The 24,394-nt window shown below is 36.4% G+C and overlaps 1 protein-coding gene across 5 annotated transcripts in view; it reads left to right on the top strand.

Annotated features, from left to right (window-relative positions):
• Positions 1-24,394, top strand: part of LOC105424386 (Kinesin heavy chain 73) — a 35,632-nt gene that overhangs the window by 4,229 nt on the left and 7,009 nt on the right. Inside the window, exons 2-28 of one of the 5 annotated variants that reach the window (XM_011634580.3) lie at positions 230-317; positions 9,618-9,781; positions 10,674-10,942; positions 11,070-11,317; positions 11,439-11,556; positions 11,659-11,871; positions 11,985-12,242; positions 12,323-12,572; positions 12,676-12,818; positions 12,903-13,250; positions 13,626-13,802; positions 13,868-14,396; positions 14,515-14,739; positions 14,840-15,106; positions 15,205-15,387; positions 15,467-15,658; positions 15,741-16,034; positions 16,137-16,279; positions 16,602-16,767; positions 18,517-18,534; positions 21,143-21,217; positions 22,107-22,258; positions 22,482-22,815; positions 22,897-23,150; positions 23,288-23,471; positions 23,611-23,811; positions 24,129-24,305. In XM_011634580.3, coding sequence (XP_011632882.2) covers positions 230-317; positions 9,618-9,781; positions 10,674-10,942; positions 11,070-11,317; positions 11,439-11,556; positions 11,659-11,871; positions 11,985-12,242; positions 12,323-12,572; positions 12,676-12,818; positions 12,903-13,250; positions 13,626-13,802; positions 13,868-14,396; positions 14,515-14,739; positions 14,840-15,106; positions 15,205-15,387; positions 15,467-15,658; positions 15,741-16,034; positions 16,137-16,279; positions 16,602-16,767; positions 18,517-18,534; positions 21,143-21,217; positions 22,107-22,258; positions 22,482-22,815; positions 22,897-23,150; positions 23,288-23,471; positions 23,611-23,811; positions 24,129-24,305 — 5,670 coding nt within the window. The remainder of the gene's footprint in view (positions 1-229; positions 318-9,617; positions 9,782-10,673; positions 10,943-11,069; positions 11,318-11,438; positions 11,557-11,658; positions 11,872-11,984; positions 12,243-12,322; positions 12,573-12,675; positions 12,819-12,902; positions 13,251-13,625; positions 13,803-13,867; positions 14,397-14,514; positions 14,740-14,839; positions 15,107-15,204; positions 15,388-15,466; positions 15,659-15,740; positions 16,035-16,136; positions 16,280-16,601; positions 16,768-18,516; positions 18,535-21,142; positions 21,218-22,106; positions 22,259-22,481; positions 22,816-22,896; positions 23,151-23,287; positions 23,472-23,610; positions 23,812-24,128; positions 24,306-24,394) is intronic. The other 4 variants (XM_011634582.3, XM_089078718.1, XM_011634583.3 and 1 more) reach the window with 4 other exon arrangements.

Genomic DNA, 24,394 nt, shown 5'->3' with positions numbered 1-24,394 from the left:
TAGCGAATAGGATAAAAACTCGCGTAATTAAAAAAAAGAAAATTATTAATCAGCATCGATTTAATTTAAATATATCACACCAATATTGTATATCAATTAAAAGGATGAAATCGGATGAGTGAGTATTTCGTAAATTGTGTGGATTTTTAATCCACGATCAGCAATTTAGACGTAGAGATATGGAAGCGATTGTTCTTTATTCATTACGATACTTCTTTTCTCGTTATAGAATTGGAACTCTGTACGCAATGCGTCGTCGAGATGACCGGGCAGCAAACCATCTTGCAACATCCTACTACGATGGATAAAATCGATCGGTAAGCAATTTTTCGATCTTTCCTTTTAATCGCTTTGTTTCCAGCATCACATTTCCAGCATGTGTGATGACAGAGCGTTTATCTCCAGACTTCTGATTTCTGTATAACACTATTTCTATTATCGCGGACAGCGGAGATGCGTCGAAACGAAACGAAATTCGACTCAATCAACCGCGGTAACCCGCGGTGATGTTTCAAAGAAAAAAAAAATTTTGACGACTTTTTATCGTCTCGTTCAAAGGCGAGGTTAACACACCACATGACCGATTGATAACGTCGAAAGAGTGTACTCATGTCCGATAATTAAAGCACATATTCTTATCGCGTTACAGATATCGTCTCCACGGTGATTCGATACGAGATACAGTTTGATCGAGACACGCGGCGTAACATAAATTCAATTTGCTACGCTATTTTTATTTCTTTGTTAGATTTTATATAATTAATTTCAACGTAACAAAAGTCTCGATTAAGATTAAGCTTATATTTAAGAGAATGTGTATATGTAACGATAGTATATGTAATGAAAAATGCATACATCATATATCTCTCTATATATGAGTGGGGATTAATCCTCACATCGGTCCGTTCGGCACGTCGTCCTCGAATAGGATGACTAAACCGCGCGCTCGGACGAGTCAAGGATCGAAATACAAATCGAATTTCACGAACCTATTTTCGCGTTGTTTCGTGTCGGCACAGTCGCACTCGTTTTTACGAGTATGTTACACGATCGATGAAATGTCACGCTATTTTTACAACACAATGACTCGCGATGGCGATAGCGATATCGTCTTATAGAAAGAAAACTCGCGCGACTTTTATTCTCTATATTCTCATATACATGGATTTTTATTCCTTCTCTGTAGGTAATGTAACGGGACGCCATATGCACATGTGTCGCCGAATCGATGAAAGGTCGCGACGTGTTTATAACATACATAGGCGATCCTAATTACGCGCGCGCGCGCGCGTGTATCGATAAGATTTCATTTTTTTGGCCCACTTATTTATCAATCGTATCAATTTTTATATCCGAACTGAAGCATCGGAGCGAAACGTAAAAATGAGATGTGATGAATGAAAAATCTCTTTACGGATTTACGCGTAACACTCGAACAGAAAGAAAAAGAAAGAGACGACGAAAACCTAAATTGCTAAATGTAAATGATGTTTTGTCGAAAAAGTGTTTCAACTATGCATTAACATGGCCCGAGAGCCAAAGGATACGAGAGTAATAAAGTATGTTCCGTTTTCCTGAGATAATCGTGATATCGATTTTTCAGTGTCACTTTGCGACACAACGTAATTTTTCGAGCATTTTCCAGACAAACGAATGCTTTCCTTTGCCGTGATGCCTTCGCGGCACGAAGTCACACGCTAATTTTAAGAACGCAACTTTTTAAGATAAGATAAAATTGAATTTTATAACAAACTTTCTTTACCTCCTTTATCAAAATTATATTTTTTTTATGGAGTTTTTATAGTTTTAAAAATAATTTATTTTTAATCGCGATAGATTTTTCTTCGAGATCGTTATTTTTCACGTTACCAGTGCTTTTGGTAGAGGATATTTATGAATAATTGAATCGAGTTCTATCATTAAGTATATCAAGAACGTACGCAATATCGTCCTATTGAAACTGTTCGTCATGAATGGATATTCCCATAGGATTACCGTATAATCATCAACTTCAATGAACGCGTGCTCACGTTATTTACATAATAGAGTATACATAAAGATGTCGTATTTTTTCACTTTGACGAAAAATCGATTATATTTATTACGGTGAATCACAACTTACGGTAATCATCACAACTCTGTGTGCGTTGGGTGGCGCGCGCGCGCGCGCGCGTGTGTGTGTGTGTGTGTGTGTGTATTATATTTATTATTATTTTTTTGTAAGAAACGAAATTAAGTTATCGTTATTGCTAAACAACAAGCATCAAAATTTAATAAGTTTACAAAACATTCTAGATCGACTATTGTATGTATAGATCTTTCATCGTAGGTGTTTTTTCATGCCAACACGTTTTTGCTTTCTGCAAGAATATTCGCGCACGTTTTCTTTTCCGTTTTTTATTGATATGCAGAACTATATATACAACTTTCATGTTATGAAGTGTACGCGAGCGTAATCGTTTCTGAAAGACAGGAAAATCAAAGAAAATGTTTGCAGCATCCTCACAGAATTCTATCCCTTAGTATATAGTTTATCGATCATGTCATTAATATTAATCACGTATAATTATAATATTATTATATCTGAAATAAAAATCCTTCACAATAAAACATATTACATATTGCATTATTCGAACAAATGTTTAAGAGTATGCAAACAATATAAAATCTTGTTGCGGATAAATTTTTAGATGTATAATTTCTTCAGAGTCATCGTTCCGTGCACTCCTCGTCCCTAGAGAAGTCTCTCGATACTAAAGAAGAATGTTGTGTTAGTTTTAAACGACGAGATATCCCCTCCCTTGTTTCTCACATATATGATTCTCGTGGAATTGGGCACACCCAAGTTTTACATTTCGTTTTTTAGATTATCACGATGTCGATATTGGATTATTGAGGCCCACTACTTTTTAGCTACTTGATAGATTACGTTATTTAGCTGGTTGCGTTATTAGTGGATCTGAGTCGTCATCAGCTAAATCTTTTTACGATTGTAGAAAGAGAAAAGTATGTCTTATTATAAATTACAATTGAATTTATCGTTTTTATATCCTTAAATTTTCGTGTATTTCGTTATATGTTTTGCGATTATAGATATCTTGGAATGTGTGTGCTATAATGGACGTACCACTAATGTCCCTTTTATTGCTACACAACGGAGACTTTTGGGAGCCGTAAAATATTCTCCGGAATCGCCGACTGTGAAACGTCTGCGATTCATTTGTCATATAACTGAAAGTCTTTGCGATAAACATACGTGGATTCTTGCCAAAGATTTTTGATTTTGGGCATTTACGCTCGCTCGTAGTGTGATCGTTAACCTCTTTAAATTTACGATATGTGTGTGTGTGTGTGTGTGTGTGTGTGTGTGTGTGTGTGTGTGTGTGTGTGTGTGTGTGTGTGTGTGTGTGTGTGTGTGTGTGTGTGTGTGTATCTTCCTGTCGTTCCTTACATTCTATTTACACATTTTTGGCTTAAGCGTTCAATCAATTTAATTAACTAATTTCAAATTTTGTTTAAATTTGAATCCAAGCATTGAAATGGTCTTGATCGAAAACAGATTGATAGATTTAATATTTCGAAAACAAGAGATCTTTGTTTACTTGCTCATTTTTTTCCAAGTACTTTCTGAATATCGATTATGATCATTAAATTGGTAATCAAATGTGGGATGATTCATTAATATGCCGAGAGAGATTTTCCAAGACGCGCGATTGATCAATCCGCATCCCTAGAACCGAGATTCGTATCGTACATCCGAGAGAAGACTATAGCAACATATTTTCGCGCACTTGATATACGTGTCAAGTATTATGAGAAAGGGGGAGAGAGAGAGAGAGAGAGAGAGAGAGAGAGAGAGAGCGAGAGAAAGAGAGAGATATCTTGAAAAATAGAACAGGCTTTGTTCGGTCAATGTTAAAAAAGTAATAGTATATATCATGTTTGTGCAGCCTCTTTGTTATCGCTTTCCTCTTTTTTTCTTTCCCTATTTCTATTGGTATTTCTCTATTGTTTTCTTGATGATAGACTCTTTTTGCTCATAGACTCTTATGTATTAACTACCGTGTGACACCTAATGAATCTGCATGACAAGATATGAATTGAATTTTACTATAATGGCCACATTTAATGTGGACACAAAATATCCATATGTACTAGATGTACTAATCTTGTATATAATTTTAGCTTACTAAATTTTAGCTTACTAAATATGGCAATGTGACTTCAATACTAAAGTCGCGACTCTTGGCGACCTAGCATGACGTATAAAAGTCGATGGGGTTTTATGCATCCTTATTCGTCTTTGTTTTTGATATTTCTTTCGGTCGAACGACTTAAATTCTCTATATTAATTTTGATAAAAGTATCAATTATTTTGAATAACGAGTGGGACATCGCGAACGTACATTCGCAATGTCCCACTTATATAAATGGGTCATTCGAACAACGTTAAAGATTCCTTCGCCAACGTCAGTGCGGATGAACAATGGAATCACTATCGCACGAAGGTCTTCGTCTCGTTTTCCATCCTTGCGTATCTATCCATGTGGAACTTATTAAACACCTGCTTTTATATGCGGGTAGGATTATAGATTAGTAAGAACACTCCATCTGTGCTATTTCGAAGTTGTAGATTCTATGCATAAAAAAATTAACGTAGAAAATGTGATGTCTCATGACATAAGTGTGAACGTAAAATAGTGAGAAATAGTTGAAATTATTGCCATATGGAAATAAATCGATTGATCTGTAACGCGCCAGCTTTGTCATCGATGATGTATAATTCACATATTCGACAATTTCGACATATTGGTGATGAGATTAATATTCGAGGTGCGATTTTTTTTTTTTTTTTTATTTTAAAGAATGACATCTTATACTATTTTCTTCACGAGTTTCTCAAAAATACGAATATAATAGTGTTCATCATAAGTATCATTGATGCAAAAAAGGAGATCATCGTTTTCTTATCGGTTAATCATGAATTAACATAAATTGACTTTGTTGGACCATAGAACCGATGATGTTAATTTCTTATTATTAATACACCTACTCTCTCTCTCTCTCTCTCTCTCTCTCTCTCTCTCTCTCTCTCTCTACTAATTCTCCACTACTACTAATTCTGTTTTTCTCTCTTTATATAATCTCTTTTTAAAATAATTTAAATAATTTAAGGTAATGTAAGACACCTCAGGAGGCCACAAACCACAGGGAATTAACAATTAGTCAAAATCTCACGTCTATCGCGATCGCGTATGTTCATCCTTTTCACTGACACTCGCCAATCGTTCGAAAATCGATCGTGCTCGATACATCGGTTTGTTACGTGTTGCAGATTACGTTGTCTCCTCTTCCGTTGTCTTTTCGAAGGAAGGCAGTCGAGCTGTCGATCGACGCATGTCTCGCGTGTCTCATGCGTGAGCCCAGTTTGCGTTAAAGTAATAAGGATCAAACGATTTGGATTCGTATCGAGCGTGCACGCGCGAATAATTATGCGTTTCGCGCATGCTTTCGCGCATGATTTCGCTCGAGCCCGAGTCTCGGAGTTAGAGTCCCGTAGTTAGATATCCGCGAACATGTTCACGCACGTAGGCATGAATTCACGAACGACACAGCCGCGCGAGGCTGCGTCGCGTAGCGGTTCGTAAGCATTGTCCTACATGCGCCGATCGTTGCCTTGCGGCGAACACAATAGTAGAGTACGAAGTCAGTAAAGTTAGTTTTTCCTTCAAGTTGACTCGATCGCGTACGCGAAAGGCGCTTCGTTTTTATTTATTTATCGGCACTTGAACGCCAATGCAATTTTCTGGAAACTTGATGGAATTAAAGCTAGATTTCCAATGGCCGTAAAGACCCGACTCGCTGCGCGGTGAAACGCGGTTGGAATATAGGTCAGGAAATCTGTATACGTTAGTATAGCTAGTGGTTGTTGCACCACGAATTGTCGATCACACGTATATACGGTATATAGGCATGTGTGTTTGCATGTACGTGCTAATTATCGCGAGCAAAAAAATCGGGAATCGTCGTACGAGCTTTTCGTTGAATCGGTCACGCTCGATCTACTTTCATAGATGCATTAGCGAATGCGACAAAGGAAAAAGGGGGATACGTCCTCGTTCAGTTTTACAAGGCTAGTTCGCTAGTTCGATTACAGCTTTTGTACCGCGAGATCGACATAATTGAAATCGATTTACTACCTCAACGTAGGCATTTCGTGCGAAACAAAATGATTACGAATCGTACATCGAGTGCATTGAAAATGCGTCTACGCATATGTGAATCATTTCTGAATAAAAGGCATTTTGTTCGATAAAATTACAATCGATGCGACAAATACGTAACGATATATACATTGGAATCTAGGATATTATTGAAATTCTAATCGACGCACACGCGCGTCGCAAACTAGTGTCAAGAATGTCGTGCGTTTAAGCGAATTTTAGGTGCAGTTGGGTCAAGAGTTATTTTCGTTTCGTTATCACCGTTCCGTAAAGCGAGAAAGTCTTTCGGCTTGGAAAACCCCGGCCGAATAACTTGACGCTGAATGCGTTCCCATCTCGGCCGACTGCGCCGACCGCGAGGAAATTCGTGGTTGAAATTGCGAACAAAGGATGACACGAATCTTTGAAACGAACTCCGTCTAGATGATCTATATCTATCGCTATTTTTATTTTCTCTCTCTCGTACCCAATTTTCTTTTTATCCACGTCTTTTTAACGTGTTATCGCCTACGTGTCGTTCGCGGAAAGAAGAGATGCCGATTACAGTGTACATTGATGACAATTCGAGACTCGGTACGTAATATGAAAGTAAAGGGATAATGAAAGTTGTTTTTGTAAAGATGAAAATGATACGCTTTAAGAATCAAGGCGCCATCCTGTCGCAAATGGAAATGGAAATGGAAATGGAAAAGAAATCAAGCGTAGTTGTACCGTCTTTGAAATTAAAGGTACCTTGCGAGGAGGGTAACGTAATTTTTTTTCTTTGCGTCGACAATCGACATCTGCCCATGACATCTGCCCTTTAATCGCGAAGAGACAAATGGTGCTCGAGTTGTGCTCGAGTTTCATCTGGGTCTAATTCTAGTTCGCGCGAGTCACTTCCTTTACTTTAACGAGAATAGAAATGATCGATCTTATTTGTTTGTGTTTATGCAAAGAGTAATTCGGAAAAAATCATCTATGCGAGAAGCACATTCTCTTAGCTTAGAATAGCTTTATTATTAATTTATAATTGTTTTCACGAATTTTAAATAAAAATTTGACAACCGATCGCAACATAACACTCAAATACGTGGAACCATCATTTTTATCATTTGAACTATTCGTCTTTAACTGATGCGCAATACTGGCGTATTCGCTCTCGCTTTTGCACCGTTCAGTATCGTGCAATAACCCGAGTATCGTGCGGACATACACTCGCCCTATTATACTTTGTCCGTAATACTCGGAGGTGCCGCTCGTAGAGTCTCCTTGTCTATCGATCGTTGTTGAATGAAAAAAGAAACTAAATACGATCGATCAAAGTCAAAGTCTTCGACTGCAGTCCGCGTGCGCGCACGCTGCGCGCGCTCGACGAGACGCACTCTATCTACTTTCTGGTTTCTTGCTTTCTTCTTGGTCTTTTGACCATTGCTTTTGATGCATTTTTCCAATGCATGTGATCCACTATATACGATGTGTATAAAATCTATGATTCCGTACGCTTTCATTTTATCCTCGAGATTCAATCGGTTTTGAATATTCGATGCGAGATCTGCTATCAACCGAGTAGAAAGTAAAAGGTTCTTCCTCTGCCTTTGCTACCGAACGATAATAAAGCGTTCGATAAGATAAGCGAGTGCTTGTCGTAAAAGGGAATTTATTAGGACAAAGAATTTAAACAAGATTGCTACATGCTTTTCTTAGCTTTTCTAAATGTGTACAACACACATTCGCTTCTTTCTAATTCTATGATGTGTGTGTGTGTGTGTGGGGGGGGGGGGGGGGAGGCGCGTATTTATATATTTGGAATTTATCGAGTGACCTGTTATTAAATTTTACCTGCATGTTGACGTATCAAGATAATATCGAAGCGTACGATGTCGAAACATCGGGCTCTCAGAGAGACCGCACGATCCGTCATGGTCAATCGAAGCAACTTTGCAAGTTGACTTGGGAGGTCAACGTAGCACCCCTCATGGTATAACCCATTTGCAATTGCTTGCGCTTCTAGTTATAGTTGTAGAGCAAACGCGAGCGTTAAATATCGCGTCATTTTTAATTTTGGATCCCGGCAGTCCCGGCAGTCACAAAGCCCTTTGCGTGCCGAAGGCCCGATGGTGAGAACGACGAGGGGACGTAATCTCGAAGGGGCAATCTCGTCGTCACGCGATGATCAGCCGACTTCTTCCCTCGATTAAGAGGCGCCTCGATCGAGTGGTCGAGACCATCATATCATCGCAACCACACCACCACTATCATCACTAGCATAAAAATTTTTGCATAAAAGTTGTCGCATTCTCGTATCGCGTCGTAATCCGTTGCGCGTGAATAACGTGCTTGGTGCATTAAAAAACATCATTCTATGTGTAACTAACATTATTCTATGTGATTCGCATCATCACTTTCATTTAATTAATGTTTCGATCGATTATGTCATGTATGATTTGTCATATTTATTTTTTTGACAACTCGTGTGCAACTTCAGCGTGAAAATATAGTGCTAATCTATTAATAAAGCTAATACGCTATCGGACACGCAAACATTATTCCGCGTCATACATCTATATCTTTCAAATCTATCATCTATTTTTTTGAAATCTTCGGTACGTATTCGCACATTTATTGACACAATTATTGTGCATGATATATCCTCAAATAAAACATTCCGCGCGAATCGTTATTTGTTCTTGTATAATGTCATTTATCAACGTATCATTTATCAACATACGTGAATCAAAAATTAGATGCGCGTGTAAATTTTTATTAAATAATGTTTATTATTATTACACACGAGTCCGTTCAACAAGACTTCAAGATTCGTTAAGATTGAAAATTAGTAAAGAGGATTCATTAGTAAAGAATATTTCCATATGTCTCTTTATATTTATTTATTATGTTTATTTATTATTTATTTATATATTTATTTATTTATTAGGATAAGAAATATAATCACTATATCCACTATATTCTAACAAGTATTTAGTGAGTAGTATTATCGTAAAAATCTTAATATATGTTTCTTTTCCTTTCTGAAAATCTTTGTGTGTATAAAATTTTTACCGAATAATTTTTGCCGAATAAAAATTTTACAGTCGATCTTTTTAAGCCGATTCGAAAGGAAACGCTTAATAGTTATTGAAAATAAGTAACAACATGCTAAAATGATATCTTAAAATGATGTTTACCGATAAGACGAAGAAAGTCACTCATCTCTAACGTTCGAGAAATGAAAAAAAACTAAAATTCATCCTGATTGACGAACGTGATGTTCTTATGGGCTTATGTTTGTACGTGATTTCGCACGTGATTTCGATATGTAACAAGTAGAATTGCTGAAAAATGCTCGCTCATTCAGAGTATGTATCATGGCAGCAACATATCAAGCGTTATTATCTCATATCAATGTTGCAGGAACAAGCCCAAGACTTTCGCTTTCGACCACTGTTTCTATTCCCTGGATCCTGGAGCGGACAATTTTGCCAGTCAAGAGATCGTTTTCGACGCCCTGGGTCGTGATATTTTGGACAATGCATTTCAGGGTTACAACGCCTGTATATTCGCCTATGGACAAACCGGTATAATATGAAACGCAACTTTGCGATAGTTGTTTTAATTTAGCTCTTATTCGCCGTATACAATACAGATCTTTAACTTGATTGAAGTTGAAAGAATTAACGCGTTAAGAAGGGTGCGACCGGAGTTAATGAGCGGAGCACGAAAGCGGAGCGTAACGCGGCAAATAACGCGATTAATCGGTTGGGTTGGGTTTATCGTCACCGATAAACGGGTACGATTGATTTTCTGCGGGGCGAGACATTGACCTACGAAGCAGAAACGAGGCAATAATGCAAGCTCTTCGCGCGCCATGCAATCTACATACTCGTGCATTCGTATATACATACTCGCGAACAGAAGGAACGAGAGCGATACGATAAGTAAAAAAAAGAGATGAGCTCTTGCATTTTTGAACCTTTAGCAATTTTACCTTGTTGCGCTTCTTGCGCGTACGAGCTTGGAGAGATTTGTATATTCGATTTCTATTCGATTTAATTCGTCGCGTCTCTTCGATATTCCTTGTATATTAGATAGAATTTTACGTGACTCGATATAAATAAATAATCTATCTAAATTTTCAAGAAACATTTCACATTAAACGTTTAGCGTTTCTTACGATGAAATATAACTGCGCAATATATACAGTATATATTGTATTTGTATCAGCAGGTATCATTACAGTATATACATAAAATGCCCACATAAAATGAAAAATAGGCTGGAAAAGAAAATTGTACAGAGAGAACAAAGCAAATTCTTTAAATATCATTTCTGAAGTAATAAATGAAATTCATTTTTTTTTTCTCGATGATCTTAAGTATATTATAACTTTAAACTTAAGATTACTTATCGAGAGGTGACAGAGAGAATTAATAACGTTCTTCTCTCGCATGCATGGCCATGTCCCTACAGGTTCCGGGAAGTCCTACACGATGATGGGCAGTGGCGACAACAAAGGGATAATCCCAAGGTTATGCGACAATCTCTTCGATATGATAGCGAAGCAGCAAAGTTCCGAGCTCACGTATAAAGTCGAGGTCTCGTACATGGAGATCTACAATGAAAAAGTACACGATCTCTTAGATCCGAAGCCAAATAAACAGTCACTTAAAGTCAGAGAGCACAATGTCCTGGGGCCCTACGTGGACGGGCTGAGCCAACTGGCGGTTACTTCTTTTCAGGTACTTACTCTTACCTTTTTTCTGATCGACAACAATTTTCATATCTCTGGATCGTGAATCATTCCGTGAATTCCGTGAATTCCGTGAATCCCGCGATTCATTTTATCGATGAAACATTTAACTTTAGGACATTGACAATCTTATGGCGGAAGGTAACAAGTCGCGAACGGTCGCGGCGACAAATATGAATTCCGAGAGCTCCCGTTCGCACGCCGTATTCTCAGTAATTCTCACGCAAACTCTAACAGATTCCAAGAGCGGAGTCAGCGGAGAAAAGGTCTCGCGAATGAGCTTGGTGGATTTAGCTGGGAGCGAAAGGGCTGTGAAAACTGGAGCAGTAGGTGATAGACTTAAAGAAGGAAGCAATATTAACAAGTAAATAAGACTTCCAAGACTTTTTGTAGAGATATCTCTAGCTAAGAAGCTTTAGCGTTTCTTTCGTAGCGTAGGGACATATGAAACACGCGTAATAAGGAATACGCGTTGATTTTTATAGATCCTTAACGACGTTGGGTCTAGTCATTTCAAAGTTGGCGGATCAAAATTCCGGTAACAATAAAAAGAAGGACAATTTCGTACCCTATAGGGATTCTGTCCTTACGTGGCTCTTGAAGGTATATTGAATTTTCTTCCAGTTAGCAAACTTCAGAGATGCTTATATCTGTTTTATATTTGTCGAGTTATACTCTCATTAAATATCTCTTTGAAATTTCTAGGATAATCTTGGTGGAAATAGCAAAACTGTCATGGTAGCTACGATATCACCGGCCGCTGATAATTACGAAGAAACGCTATCGACTCTCCGATATGCTGACCGAGCAAAGAGGATAGTCAATCATGCTGTAGTCAACGAAGATCCGAATGCTAGAATTATTCGCGAACTTAGACAAGAGGTTGAAACCTTAAAAGAAATGTTATTACACGCTACGGTATGGGAAGATCTTTTTTCATTTATCTATCTGTTATAGCTATGATTTAAAATGACACTCCGTGTCAGAGCGATCGCACGACAACGCTTTAATTTGATTTTTGTTTGGCTCAGGGATCGATTGTCGGCCAACAACGCACAGATATCACAGAAAAACTATCGGAATCGGAACGATTGATGAAGGAAATGTCACAGACGTGGGAAGAAAAGTTGGTAAAAACCGAGAGATTGCAACACGAGAGGCAGCAGGCTCTAGAAAAGATGGGAATAAGCGTACAAGCATCTGGTATTCAAGTGGAGAAGAGCAAATATTATTTGGTTAATTTGAATGACGATCCAAGTTTGAACGAGTTATTGGTTTATTACCTCAAAGTATGTTACACGATTCGATTCGTTGGTCATTCACTTTTCGTTTGAGACGTTCGCTTATCGCATATCGCTTTGTGTTTTAGGAAAGGACTCTCGTAGGTGGACGTTCAGCCAAAACGGAACAGGATATTCAATTGCACGGCTTGGGTATTCTACCGGAACACTGCGTTATCACGATAGAAGAATCAGGCTTGTATATGACACCGTTAAATGGTGCTCGATGTTTCGTCAACGGTACACAAGTTGTAAACAAGACTCTGCTACAACATGGCGATAGAATTGTTTGGGGAAATCATCACTTTTTTAGAGTCAACTGTCCCAGAAGTGCTACAGGTACGCGATTCGTTTCGGTGTAATGATCTCAAGATGAACTGTATCGATTTCACAGTGTATGCGTACAGGAATATAACACATTCCCGTATCGTTTTGTCTACAGCAATCAATAGCGAACCGCAAACTCCCGCTCAGAACATCGACTACAACTTTGCCAGGGAAGAGCTGATGCTTAACGAACTTTCCAACGATCCGATTCAGAGAGCTATAGCGAGACTGGAGAAGCAGCATGAGGAAGATAAGCAGGTAGACACATTTTGTGTGTCGCTTTAATAAGCATCGTACTTATCAGGAACACTCGTACTTATCATTACACACGTGTTTCAAAAGGTTGCACTTGAAAAGCAGAGACAGGAGTATGAACGACAGTTCCAACAATTACGCAACATACTATCTCCCTCTACGCCATATTCTCCTTACGTACCGTACGATCCTTTAAGAGGTAGCCAAAGTGGAAAGCTTCCGGCTTGTACACCAACGACACAAATGCGCGTTGAAAAGTGGGCACAGGAGCGAGACGAGATGTTCAAGCGAAGTTTAGGTCAATTGAAAACGGATATCCTAAAAGCTAACGCATTGGTGCAAGAGGCTAATGTCCTTGCTGAAGAGATGGGCAAACAGACAAAATTTAGCGTCACCTTGCAGATTCCCCCGAATAATCTAAGTCCGAACAGAAAGGTAAAATAATAAAAGTATAAACTGCATATATGTCGTTTTTATATCGTATCTTTTCATTACTTATGTAGAATGTCTGAATTTATTAATAATATATATTAATAATATAACAGTATGCAGATTCATATGATTTAATCATACGACATAATCATGTAACGTATAATTATATAATCCCACTTATTATACTCACACCACATATTATACTTAAATTTTTTTTTGTCTTTCCGTAGATTTGCGTTATTATTTGCGTTTCGTTATAATTAATATTGATCATACATTATATTTATTTCAACTTTTATTTTTCCTTCATATTTTCTTTTTCTTCTTTTTTAATTTATGTATTTCCTTTTTTGTTTCTTCGCACTCTTCGATATGCAGAGTGTATTTTTTCAGCGAGGCGCGTTTGTCAGTGAGCCCGCAATTTTAGTAAAGAGAACGAACATGGGTAGTCAAGTTTGGTCTATGGAAAAACTAGAAAATAAATTAGTCGATATGCGAGACATGTACGAGGAACGAAAAGATCCCCACAATTGTCAACGATTACCTTCGATTAAAGTACGTATATTTTTTATCTTTTAAGTATTTATCACGAAATGGACGAATTTATATTTTTTTTACAGGACGAAGTTCCAGGAAAGACACAAGATCCGTTTTATGAATCTCAAGAAAATCACAATCTTATCGGTGTTGCAAATATTTTTTTGGAAGTATTATTCCATGATGTTCGATTAGATTATCACACTCCGATTATTAGTCAGCAAGGAGAGGTTGCTGGTCGATTACAGGTCGAAATAAGTCGCATATCCGGACAATTTCCTCAAGATCGGATATGCGAAGCTGCTTCGGAGTCTTCTTCCGCTGATTCAACATCCTTCGAAGCGGAAGATTATACCGGAGGTTCCAGCCACATTACCTGTCGCGTAACGATAAAACAGGCCACCGGATTACCACTCTCGTTAAGCCATTTTGTGTTTTGTCAATATATGTTTTGGGGTCATCCAGAACCCATAGTGGTTCCACCTATGGTAAACGCGGAGCTACCCAATTCCAATTGCATCACTGGACAGAGGGATTCTTTAGCGTTTAAGTTTGATCATACAAAAGATTTTACCGTACCCATTACGGAGGAATTTATGGAACATGCGGCTGGTAAGAATTTATTATGCCGTCATTTGTGCATTTTATCTTTTTATCTCGTTTAACGAACGATAGAGTATATCTCGTCGATTATATTATTCACATTTGTTTATTGAACTCTTGCTTCTAGAGGGGGCATTGAGTATAGAAGTATGGGGCCATCGTAGCGCGGGTTTTTCGCGTAGTAAACCTGGATGGGAAGTGGAACAACAACAATTAGCGAAAGCTCGATCGCTCGCTGACCGATGGTCCGAATTAACACGAAAAATTGAATTATGGGTGGAGATACAAGAACTCAACGAGCAGGGAGAATATTCGCCCGTTGAAGTAGCAGTAAAGCAAGATACATGTACAGGTGAAAGTGGTCGTCCATTATATTTGTTTTGTCTATTAAAAAAATGTCACGTGTTTTAATTATAATTTATCTTTAAATTTACCTTTAATTTTTTTTTTAGGCGGTATTTATCAACTTCGACAAGGCCAACAACGTCGAATACAAGTTCGAGTGAAACCAGTACAAAATTCCGGTACTCTACCGATCATCTGCCAATCGATATTAAATATAGCCGTTGGAAGTGTCTCTGTACGAAACCGATTGCAGATTCCCTTAGATAGTTACCAAGATGAAGACTTGAGTATACTGAGAGATAAGTGGAGCGATGCTCTAATGAGAAGACGTCAGTATCTCGATCAACAAATTCAAAAACTCATCAATAAACAAGGTATCGTAACGAGATTTATTATACTACGAATATTTTATTTAATTTATAACTTTGTATTTTTTATACGTTTTTACATCTATGTGCTTATGTCTCTGTAGACAAAACAGAACAAGATATGGAACGAGAACAAAGTCTCGTGGATCAGTGGGTAAGTCTCACAGAGGAACGGAACGCTGTTCTGGTTCCCGCGGCGGGTTCAGGTATTCCCGGTGCTCCTGCAGATTGGACTCCTCCTGCAGGAATGGAACCGCATATTCCCGTATTATTCCTCGATCTCAATGGTAAAAATATTTTCGGCGTGTTATATTAATATGCATTTTGTTAAATTTGTTAACGCGTTTACTTCGATTGAATGTACAGCCGATGATCTTTCAACGCATCAATCGGGAGAAGAAGTATCGGTGACAGGATTAAACTCGATCCTACCGAAAGAACATGGAAACAAGTTCTACAATTTACCGATTATTCGACATTTAGAGAAAGACGTATGTGCCATTGCCGCGTGGGATTCTAGCATACACGACAATGTACATCTCAATAGAGTAACTGATGGTGATTATTCTTTATGATTTTATATTACGATCAAACGAGTAGTGATGTGTTTATAACGTATACCGCGTTTATTTACATACAGCGAACGAAAGAGTGTTTCTAATCCTGAAGACTACCGTTCGCCTGTCGCATCCAGCACCAATGGATCTTGTGCTACGTAAAAGATTAGCTTTAAACATATACAAAAGGCAGAGTATCACCGATAGAATTTTCAAGAGAATCGTTCGGACTGATTGTTTGGCGCAGACTGGCGTCACCTACGAGGTGGTTTCGAACATACCAAAGGCGAGCGAAGAGCTGGAAGATCGCGAGAGCTTGGCGCAAATCGCTGCCAGCGGAGAAGATAATAGTTTATGCGACGGAGAAACTTATATAGGTAAATTGAAAATGAAAGAAGATACGCGTGACTATCTCCCCAAAAGAGTGCACATCCTCAAGAATATCCTCATGTTAATCTTTGCTATTATCTGCGTTATAGAAAAATATACTCGCGGTGTGTCCGCCGTCGAAAGTATATTAACGTTGGATCGATTACGACAAAGCGTCGCTATAAAAGAATTGTTACAAGCACAAGGACAACCATTGATGCGCAAGACTGCAAGTGTTCCGAACTTTTCGCAGGTATTATTGTCTTCGCCGTTTTAATTGGATAAATACTTTTCATTTAATTTTATGCATAATTCATTTTTCATCATAATCACATTAATATATGTACATATTAATATATGTACTGTGTCTTAAAATTTTGTTTTTCTTTCTTTATCGAGACATCAAACCTCTGTATATGTGTCAAAGCTTTGGAAAATTTGCTTCAACTTAAAAATATTTCTTTCGTATTATTTCACGTGTAACTTTCAAAGATCTTTCCCTTGAGTATCGAAGATTTAAATGTATCATACTTCTTAAATAAAGAGATCTTGATGGGTTCTTTCTTCTTATATAGATCATGAGATTCGATATGTCGATGGATTCGTTGAATGTTACTCGCTCGGAAAGTGTGACAGATCTCAATATGGAAAATGGTCTTCCGCATCCGCGACGTGCATCAATAGGTCACGCGAGAAATGACGAAAACTTTATATCTGCACCGCCAAAGCCATTTGGAATCGGTAAGCATATTCTCTCTATTCATTATATTAATGTATGGATAACATTCACATTCGTTATAGATATATACATATATTCTATGATTTCTTAATTTTGTGTATACACACATTCTGAATTATTAGATTTAAGCTACCATTGTCTCGAGCAGAGATATGAAACATTTCTTTGTAATTTGTTTGTGAGACATTATCCTCGCAAAGCAAGATTGTTTATGAAATCATAGAAAGCCAAAAGTTACAAGTATCGTGATACACGAGACTTCCGCGTTCATTTATGCAATCATTCATAATCATTCATAGTAATCCATTTTATGTCAAGCACGAGATACACACACACACATATATATATATATATATATATATATATGTATGTATGTATGTATGTATGTATGTATATATATATATATATATATATATATATATATATATATATATATATATATATGTATACATATTCGAGATATGCTACGTTTAATGCTACGTAAAATCATTAACATGATGACACTGATATTTTAAAGGAAAGTGATTCTTGCGAAAGTAATCTCTCTGCTGGATTTAGAAATGGTTTACGCCTGATAGAGAATTGATAGGTTTTAATCAGACTTTATTTTGGATTTCAACTATTTATATATGCAAACTCGTCGTATATTGAATGCAATATTTAGTTTGCTTAAGTCACCATTAAATTCTTGAATTAATGGCTTCCTTAAATTTAATAGCATCGTGTTTTAGGGGGACTTTAGTCTTTAGAGATTAAACTTTTGTTTAAGTTAAAGCCACTTTTTTTTCACCGCCTTAATTTGCTTCATCGAGACTTATCCAATGAAAAGTCAATTCTTTGTTTCTGAAATGTGGCTTATGCAGTGTTTTCGATATTTCACTTTGGCTATGACTTTGGCTACGGTCATTTTACATCTCATCGTCGCAGTTTCGATTGTCCTAAGCTCCATTGTTCAAGCTCTTCGGTTCTCAGTATAGAAACTCTTGATTTTAAATCAATGAAAAATGCGTTCTATCTATTTCTTTTTGATTGAAAAATTCACATCATCCATCATCAATATGTACCCTTTAATACGTGTCTGCGATTTCGATTCTCTTGGCTGTTACGCGCGCGATTATCAAATATAGATAGAAAGATAAACTTATCGAGACGTATATAAATGATAAATCGCGTCGAGAGTATGGAAGATTAAAGACATTACGAAAGGGTACTATTTCAATCATCTAAGATAATCTAAAAGTTCATCATTTGGAAATACTTGAAAGTTTCAATTTTATTAGTAGTTATATTACATCAGTTATACTACCATAGTAATCACACAGTATACTACATTGTGGAATCTTATATAATTCCAGCTTCTCTCTGTCATATCGTTACATCATCAAGCTATGTTCAACTTGACGATTCAATTATAATAATAATAATAATCATACTGCGAAACATGTTCCCTGCTAATGTGTGTACAGAAATCATATATCGAGCAAATAATTTAAGTTACATAATTTCATTTGATGAGAAAGAGAGTTGAGCATGGTAAAAATCTTCTCAGATTTTCTCAGATTTGCCCTAGAGTTAGCAGCTACATTTAAGCGCGCTCCACCACTTGTACAATAAATGAAACACTAACGAACTTTAAATAATAAACCCTACAGCAAAATTAATGAATATCGACTAATTAATGTATGCAACTAATCTGTTCCTCTGTTTAACACTACGTCTACTACTTCTACAACTATTTCGGCCCACGCAAGGCTCCATTCTGAACTCAGGTAAAATGGAGTCTTGATTTGATTTGATTATTTAATTGATGCCACACAGGCAATGACAATTAGTACATATGTCTCGTGAGTGGTTAAGTCTGTCTGTCTTTTTGTTTCAAAGTTTGCCTTAGTATATCAGAGATATTCGCGATAGTAATGTTCAGAACACGGGAATGCGTTTTGACAGTCGATACATGTTCTCTCGTAAGCGCCATTTGTTCGAAGTTCAGTTGGTTCGAAACCATTTTTGACGTCACCATGCCAGAAAGATTCTAGAACTATTCTAGAAGTCGCTAATCTTTCTTCGTTTATCGAAGAATTTACATTAATCGAATGCGATTTTGTTGCGTGAACGTTATGTTTCAGTACTTATTTAGTTTTGCATGTGAATGCATTTCTTGGGTGCCTAGCATATTAGCAAGTTTGTTCACTGAATCGTTTACTTTTTTTACTTACTTTGTGTAATTATTGCAACATGCCTATTTTATATATATTTATATTGTTCACGATAACATATAAAAATATATGTCCAATGATCGTCATATATGCGTGCGTGCGTGCGTGTGTATGAATGTGCGTGCAACACGTACGCACGCGCGCGTACATACATACATACATACATACATACATACATACATACATACGTACATACGTACATACGTACATACGTACATACGTACATACGTACATACGTACATACGTACATACATACATACGTACATACATACATCATACATAGGCGCAACACATACACACGCACGTACGCGCAAATACACGCATCGACACACATACACACTTTATCGTCGCACCTTTATATCAGAATCATCGCATAGAAATCATTTTCATTTCCATATATCTATTTTCATAATTCATTAATAAGAGATATGATTTTTAAAAACTTATTTCTTATAAATGTTTGGATGAGAATCAAGATGATTTCTATAATCCTTGATGATTTGTTAAATGTGAACCAACACATGCTCGCGCGCGCGCGCGCGCGCGTGCTTGCATTTAACAAATTAACAAAAACATATAAAGTAATAAAAAACAAGATTGAACTATTGCATTATGTACATAGAAATTATTGCAATGTTTCAATCTTTATTATACATTTGTGAGTGTGTCATTCAGCGATACTCTAGATGGAATGTAGAAAATTTATTTCATAAAACATATATGTGTATAAATATTGTTTAGTTGATACATGTTACAGGGGGATTATTCTAAATATTTAAATTGTTACATTATGTAACGCAATTAATAAATTATCAATTAGGGATCGATATAAGAACAGAATAAACCTCCTGTAAGCAAATTGGTGAAGGGAACAAGGAAATTAATAAAAGCAGATATTCTGCAGAATTTTTTGAATAAATCTGATATATATATATATATATATATATATATATATATATATATATCTAGATCAAGCATTCATAATTTTAAATTTTAATTATAAATTTTTTCATTATTGAATGAAATTATGTTGATATCTATTAATATGAGTAAATTTAAATTAGAAAAAGAGATAGATTGAAACAGTTTAAATTCCTTTTTCTCTCTGCAATAGCAAGGTATCTATTTTCTATTGACTCTTATGTCGCAAAATGTCTATTTGTTATTGATCATAATCGATTATATAAACAATCTGTTGTGTGTGTGTGTGTGTGTGTGTGTGTGTGTGTGTGTGCGCGCGCGCGCGCGTGTATGTGTGTGGTGTGTGTGGGGGGGAGGGGGAATTGTTAACTGTTGTAGTCTCGATCGTAATCTATCAAACTTAACTTTACATCGGAGGCAGAATGTTTAATCTAGATATGTATATCTAGACATGTATATTGGATAAATCATACGATAATATGACAAAATTATAAACATCTCACCATTATCTTTTTTTCTTTTTTTTTATGGAAAAAGATTCAGTTTAAAGTCAAGGATGCATTTTTATAATGAATGAAAATGATCTTGGACAAAATGCGACAAAGGGAAGATTAATATGTAAGATATTACGATTAAAATTTACGACTAGTATTGCAGTATAACAAAATTATTTCATAATATAACAATGACAATATGTTTAAATCTTCGACTTTAAACTTATCTCTAGAAACTTGATGTGAAATTTATTGTGCACATTATCGAATTATGTATACATACAGTGTTTATCACATATTATTGACACATGTCTTCGTCTACTTATACAAGTATACATCGCGTATACACAACGTATGCATTTCGAATATGTGCATTTTGAATTTTCATGCAAATGCAATGGCGAGTTATTAAAATTATTACCGAAATGGAGTATCGCAGAGAAAGAAAAAAATGAAAAGTAAGATTGACACAAAATGCTCGGTTATAAACATTGATGTTTTAATTAATGGTATACTGTGACATAAGATAATGGAACGATTAATGGAACTTATTAGAATGCGCGTTAGATAATGTACGTTATTTGTACTTGTCTACATGTCTCATCTAGTGTCTGTGGCCTGCAGGCATGATTTGTCAGTATATAAGTTTGTAAAAGCTTATATGAAGCTCGCCATTATGGGGAAAGTAGTGAAACTAGTCGAGTGAAGAGAAAAGAAGTATAATCAGTGCATCTATCTCCTTTCAGCGAGACCAACTTTCCTGAATCTGAACCTGAATCTCAACTCATTGACACGTCTTCAACAATCTACCTCTGCCAAGTGTAGGTGACACTCGTCGTCGTCGATCATCTTTTCAAACTGAACTTACACTAATTAATTCTGAACGTTTAGAAAGAACGTTTGGTTTTTTTTAATTAAATAATTAGAAACGATAGAAGGAGAATTCTAACTCACATAAATTAAAAGTTCGAAAGGATGAGATCGGTCAACATATTTGTAATTTTATTCAACCACTAGAAATCATTAGAAATTAGTGTAGTATGTCAAAGTAGTATTTGGATCTCATTTTATTTTAAGTGTGTTTTTATTTTAGATATGTTTTATTTTAGATGTATTTACATATTATATATGTTGATTGTTTATTACTTATAGTTATTCTGACCTCATGATTTATTTCTTTATTTCAGATTATATAATCCACGCTTTTATTTTCTAGACTCGATTTAAATTATTCAAAAGCATAATTATTATCTGAAATAATTTGTCGAATAAAAACTAATATCGAAGAACAGACATACATTGTATACAAAGACATAATTTGTAATCGGCAAATTTGTCATACGACAATGATGTCATATGACAAATTTGTCATATAACAAATAAGCGTGGAATATGTAAGATTTTTTTGTTATTTTTAAGACAAGCATGATTCTTCCTATTTGTAAATGTACATCAGAACCGACCTGGCACCTTGAATATATTAACGTTTTTGTTAATAAACCCATCAGCGCGCGTCCGACAATATCTGTTTCAAATATAAAAATGTAATGTCGTGAATTCGACAATTTTGTTAATTTGATAAAATGAAATTATTAGAGCGGCAAGATCGGCCCTGATGTCTAAAATGTTCATACAATAAAAGAAAAAAGAACGAGAAAAGAAACATTCATAGTTGATCAGGTATTATCAATCTAATCGTATTGATTGTAGCGTCTCCGAATATGGTTGGTAGCAAGCTGGGTCCTCGTATGACTACATTACATGAGGAAACGTCAAATGTAGGAAATCAAGTCTCTACGCCTATTAATGATGATGACGGAGAAAAAAGTGACGCCGATTATTCCGAATATGAGGCATATCAGGTAGCGTATATTCTGAATAAAAAAATATGTATAAAAAATATATATAAAAAAATAGGATAAAAGAAATGTTTATAAATTATAATATTTAAATTAGATATTTAAATTAGATTGCATCGATTCAACATTAACGCAACTATCTATAGCAAATTCACTTTATATATATAATATCCAGTTGTAGTCACGTTTCGAATCACAAAACTATATAACATGCATTTGCACTCAGACTCCACCGAAACCGATAAAGCCACTAACTTCTTCACGCACGTTGGATTCGCTGGTTGAACTACAATCCACAAAGATCAATACGCCAAGCATGAGTAGCAGCGGATATGGTTCTCAGGCCGTTTCTACGACAAACCTCACGTCAGAAGATTCTATTTCCATCAAGTCCATCAGCGTGGATGAGACTCCAGACCTCGAATATCGTAATCTTCTCGATAGTAAAAAATCCGAGAAAATGGATAGTTCCCTCGTTGAGGAAACGCCTGAAGAATACTTGGGCGAAATAAACTCTGCGTTGGATAACTTGAATGTCTCGCAAAGTATTTGTGCGCAGGGTCAGTTGTACGAGATGCTATAAAACAGCCACTTCGATATTATTCTGTTGCAAAATACATAAATGACTTTTTATCTTACAGAACATACTAGGAAAAATATGGAAGAAGTAGGAACGTACGTGGATACTGATATCGATAGCCCAGTTTCTTCTACAAAAAGCGAAAGCGAAACCAACAGTAACGCATTTCACGTCGAGATTCAAAGAAAGAATACACACGATCAGATTCTCAGTGATAGAAAAAACGAGATGGAGATCAGTCAGACGTCCAATTCGGGAGACGATAGTCCCATGGAGGGTACTTCCGTCGTACATACCAAACTGCCACCTGGCAAGGCAAGTATTTTATATTTTATGTAACAAGAGAAAAAAGAAAGGCACTATTGTTTGAAAAATATTATGAAAACTTAAAAGGAATTATCTTTGAATTCTAAAAGTATTAATAAACGATTCATGTTCAATTGCTTAATTAGGTTGTACGAAGAAGAAAGACCTCGAATGGTACAGGAAGGCCTACCAGTTCGCAGCATAGAGCTTCATTTCCTATGGTCCGTCCACAACTTTCTGAGAGTAAGGCTGCAGTACATTTGGAGCAAACGTTACACTCTAATCTGCCGTATGAAAATGGCGACAATAGTTCTTCGGAGAGAATCGACGGTACTATTAACTCAAACAATTAATGTCGACAACTTTATATGTCCTTCGATAGCATTTTCGATAACAAATAATTTTTAAAAGAATAATACGTGTGCTTTTTTATTCCTATACCGCGCAACAAAAAGCATTTCTTTTACAGCGGATGACATTAGCGATAAAAGTTCAGCGTTTGGTTCAAGGCATGATTTAACTCGAGTGGAAACTCCTCTACCAGACTGGATCGTTGTTGGTGAATCGGTTCTAGTTCGTCCTTATAGTTACTCCGGAGTTATAGCATATGTTGGTCCTACAGAATTTGCATCGGGAACTTGGATAGGAGTTGAACTTGACGCTCCAACTGGTACGAAAATTTCTTTACTATTTCTCTCTCTCTCTCTCTCTCTCTCTCTCTCTCTCTCCCTCTCTTTTTCTCTCCTTCCCCTCTCCCTTACTCACTCATTCATTCACTCGCTCGCTCACTCACTCGCTCACTCGCTCATTCATTCAGTCCTATGTTTGAGAGGATTTTTTTTCCCAGAAGACTTAATAAATATATGCACTCTCTCCCTCTCTCGATTTTTTTTTGAAAATTTTTAAATGCTTTAATTAAATATGTTAAATATATATATATATATCTCAATATTATATAAAATATTAATGTCACATTCACTGTTATAGGCAAGAACGATGGTGCTGTCAATGGCCATAGATATTTCATGTGTCGACCGAAATGTGGTATATTCGTTAAAATGGATAAATTAATTCAAGATAGACGAGGAAGAGCGCTTAGAAGCTACACCAAGCAAGAAACGGCACCAGCATCATCCACGTCAATGCGCAGGAGCGTTAGCAAGGGTAATTTTGCATCGATCGCATTATTCTATTAGATTTGAATACGTTGCTGTTAAAATAATAATATTTGTTGAAACAAATATCATATTTCA

This window comes from Pogonomyrmex barbatus, unplaced genomic scaffold (genome assembly GCF_055798465.1).
Source record: "Pogonomyrmex barbatus isolate J1 unplaced genomic scaffold, ASM5579846v1 scaffold29, whole genome shotgun sequence".
NCBI lineage: Eukaryota > Metazoa > Arthropoda > Insecta > Hymenoptera > Formicidae > Pogonomyrmex > Pogonomyrmex barbatus.
Note: the sequence above shows the minus strand (reverse complement) of the source record. Positions and strands in the feature narration are given on the sequence as shown.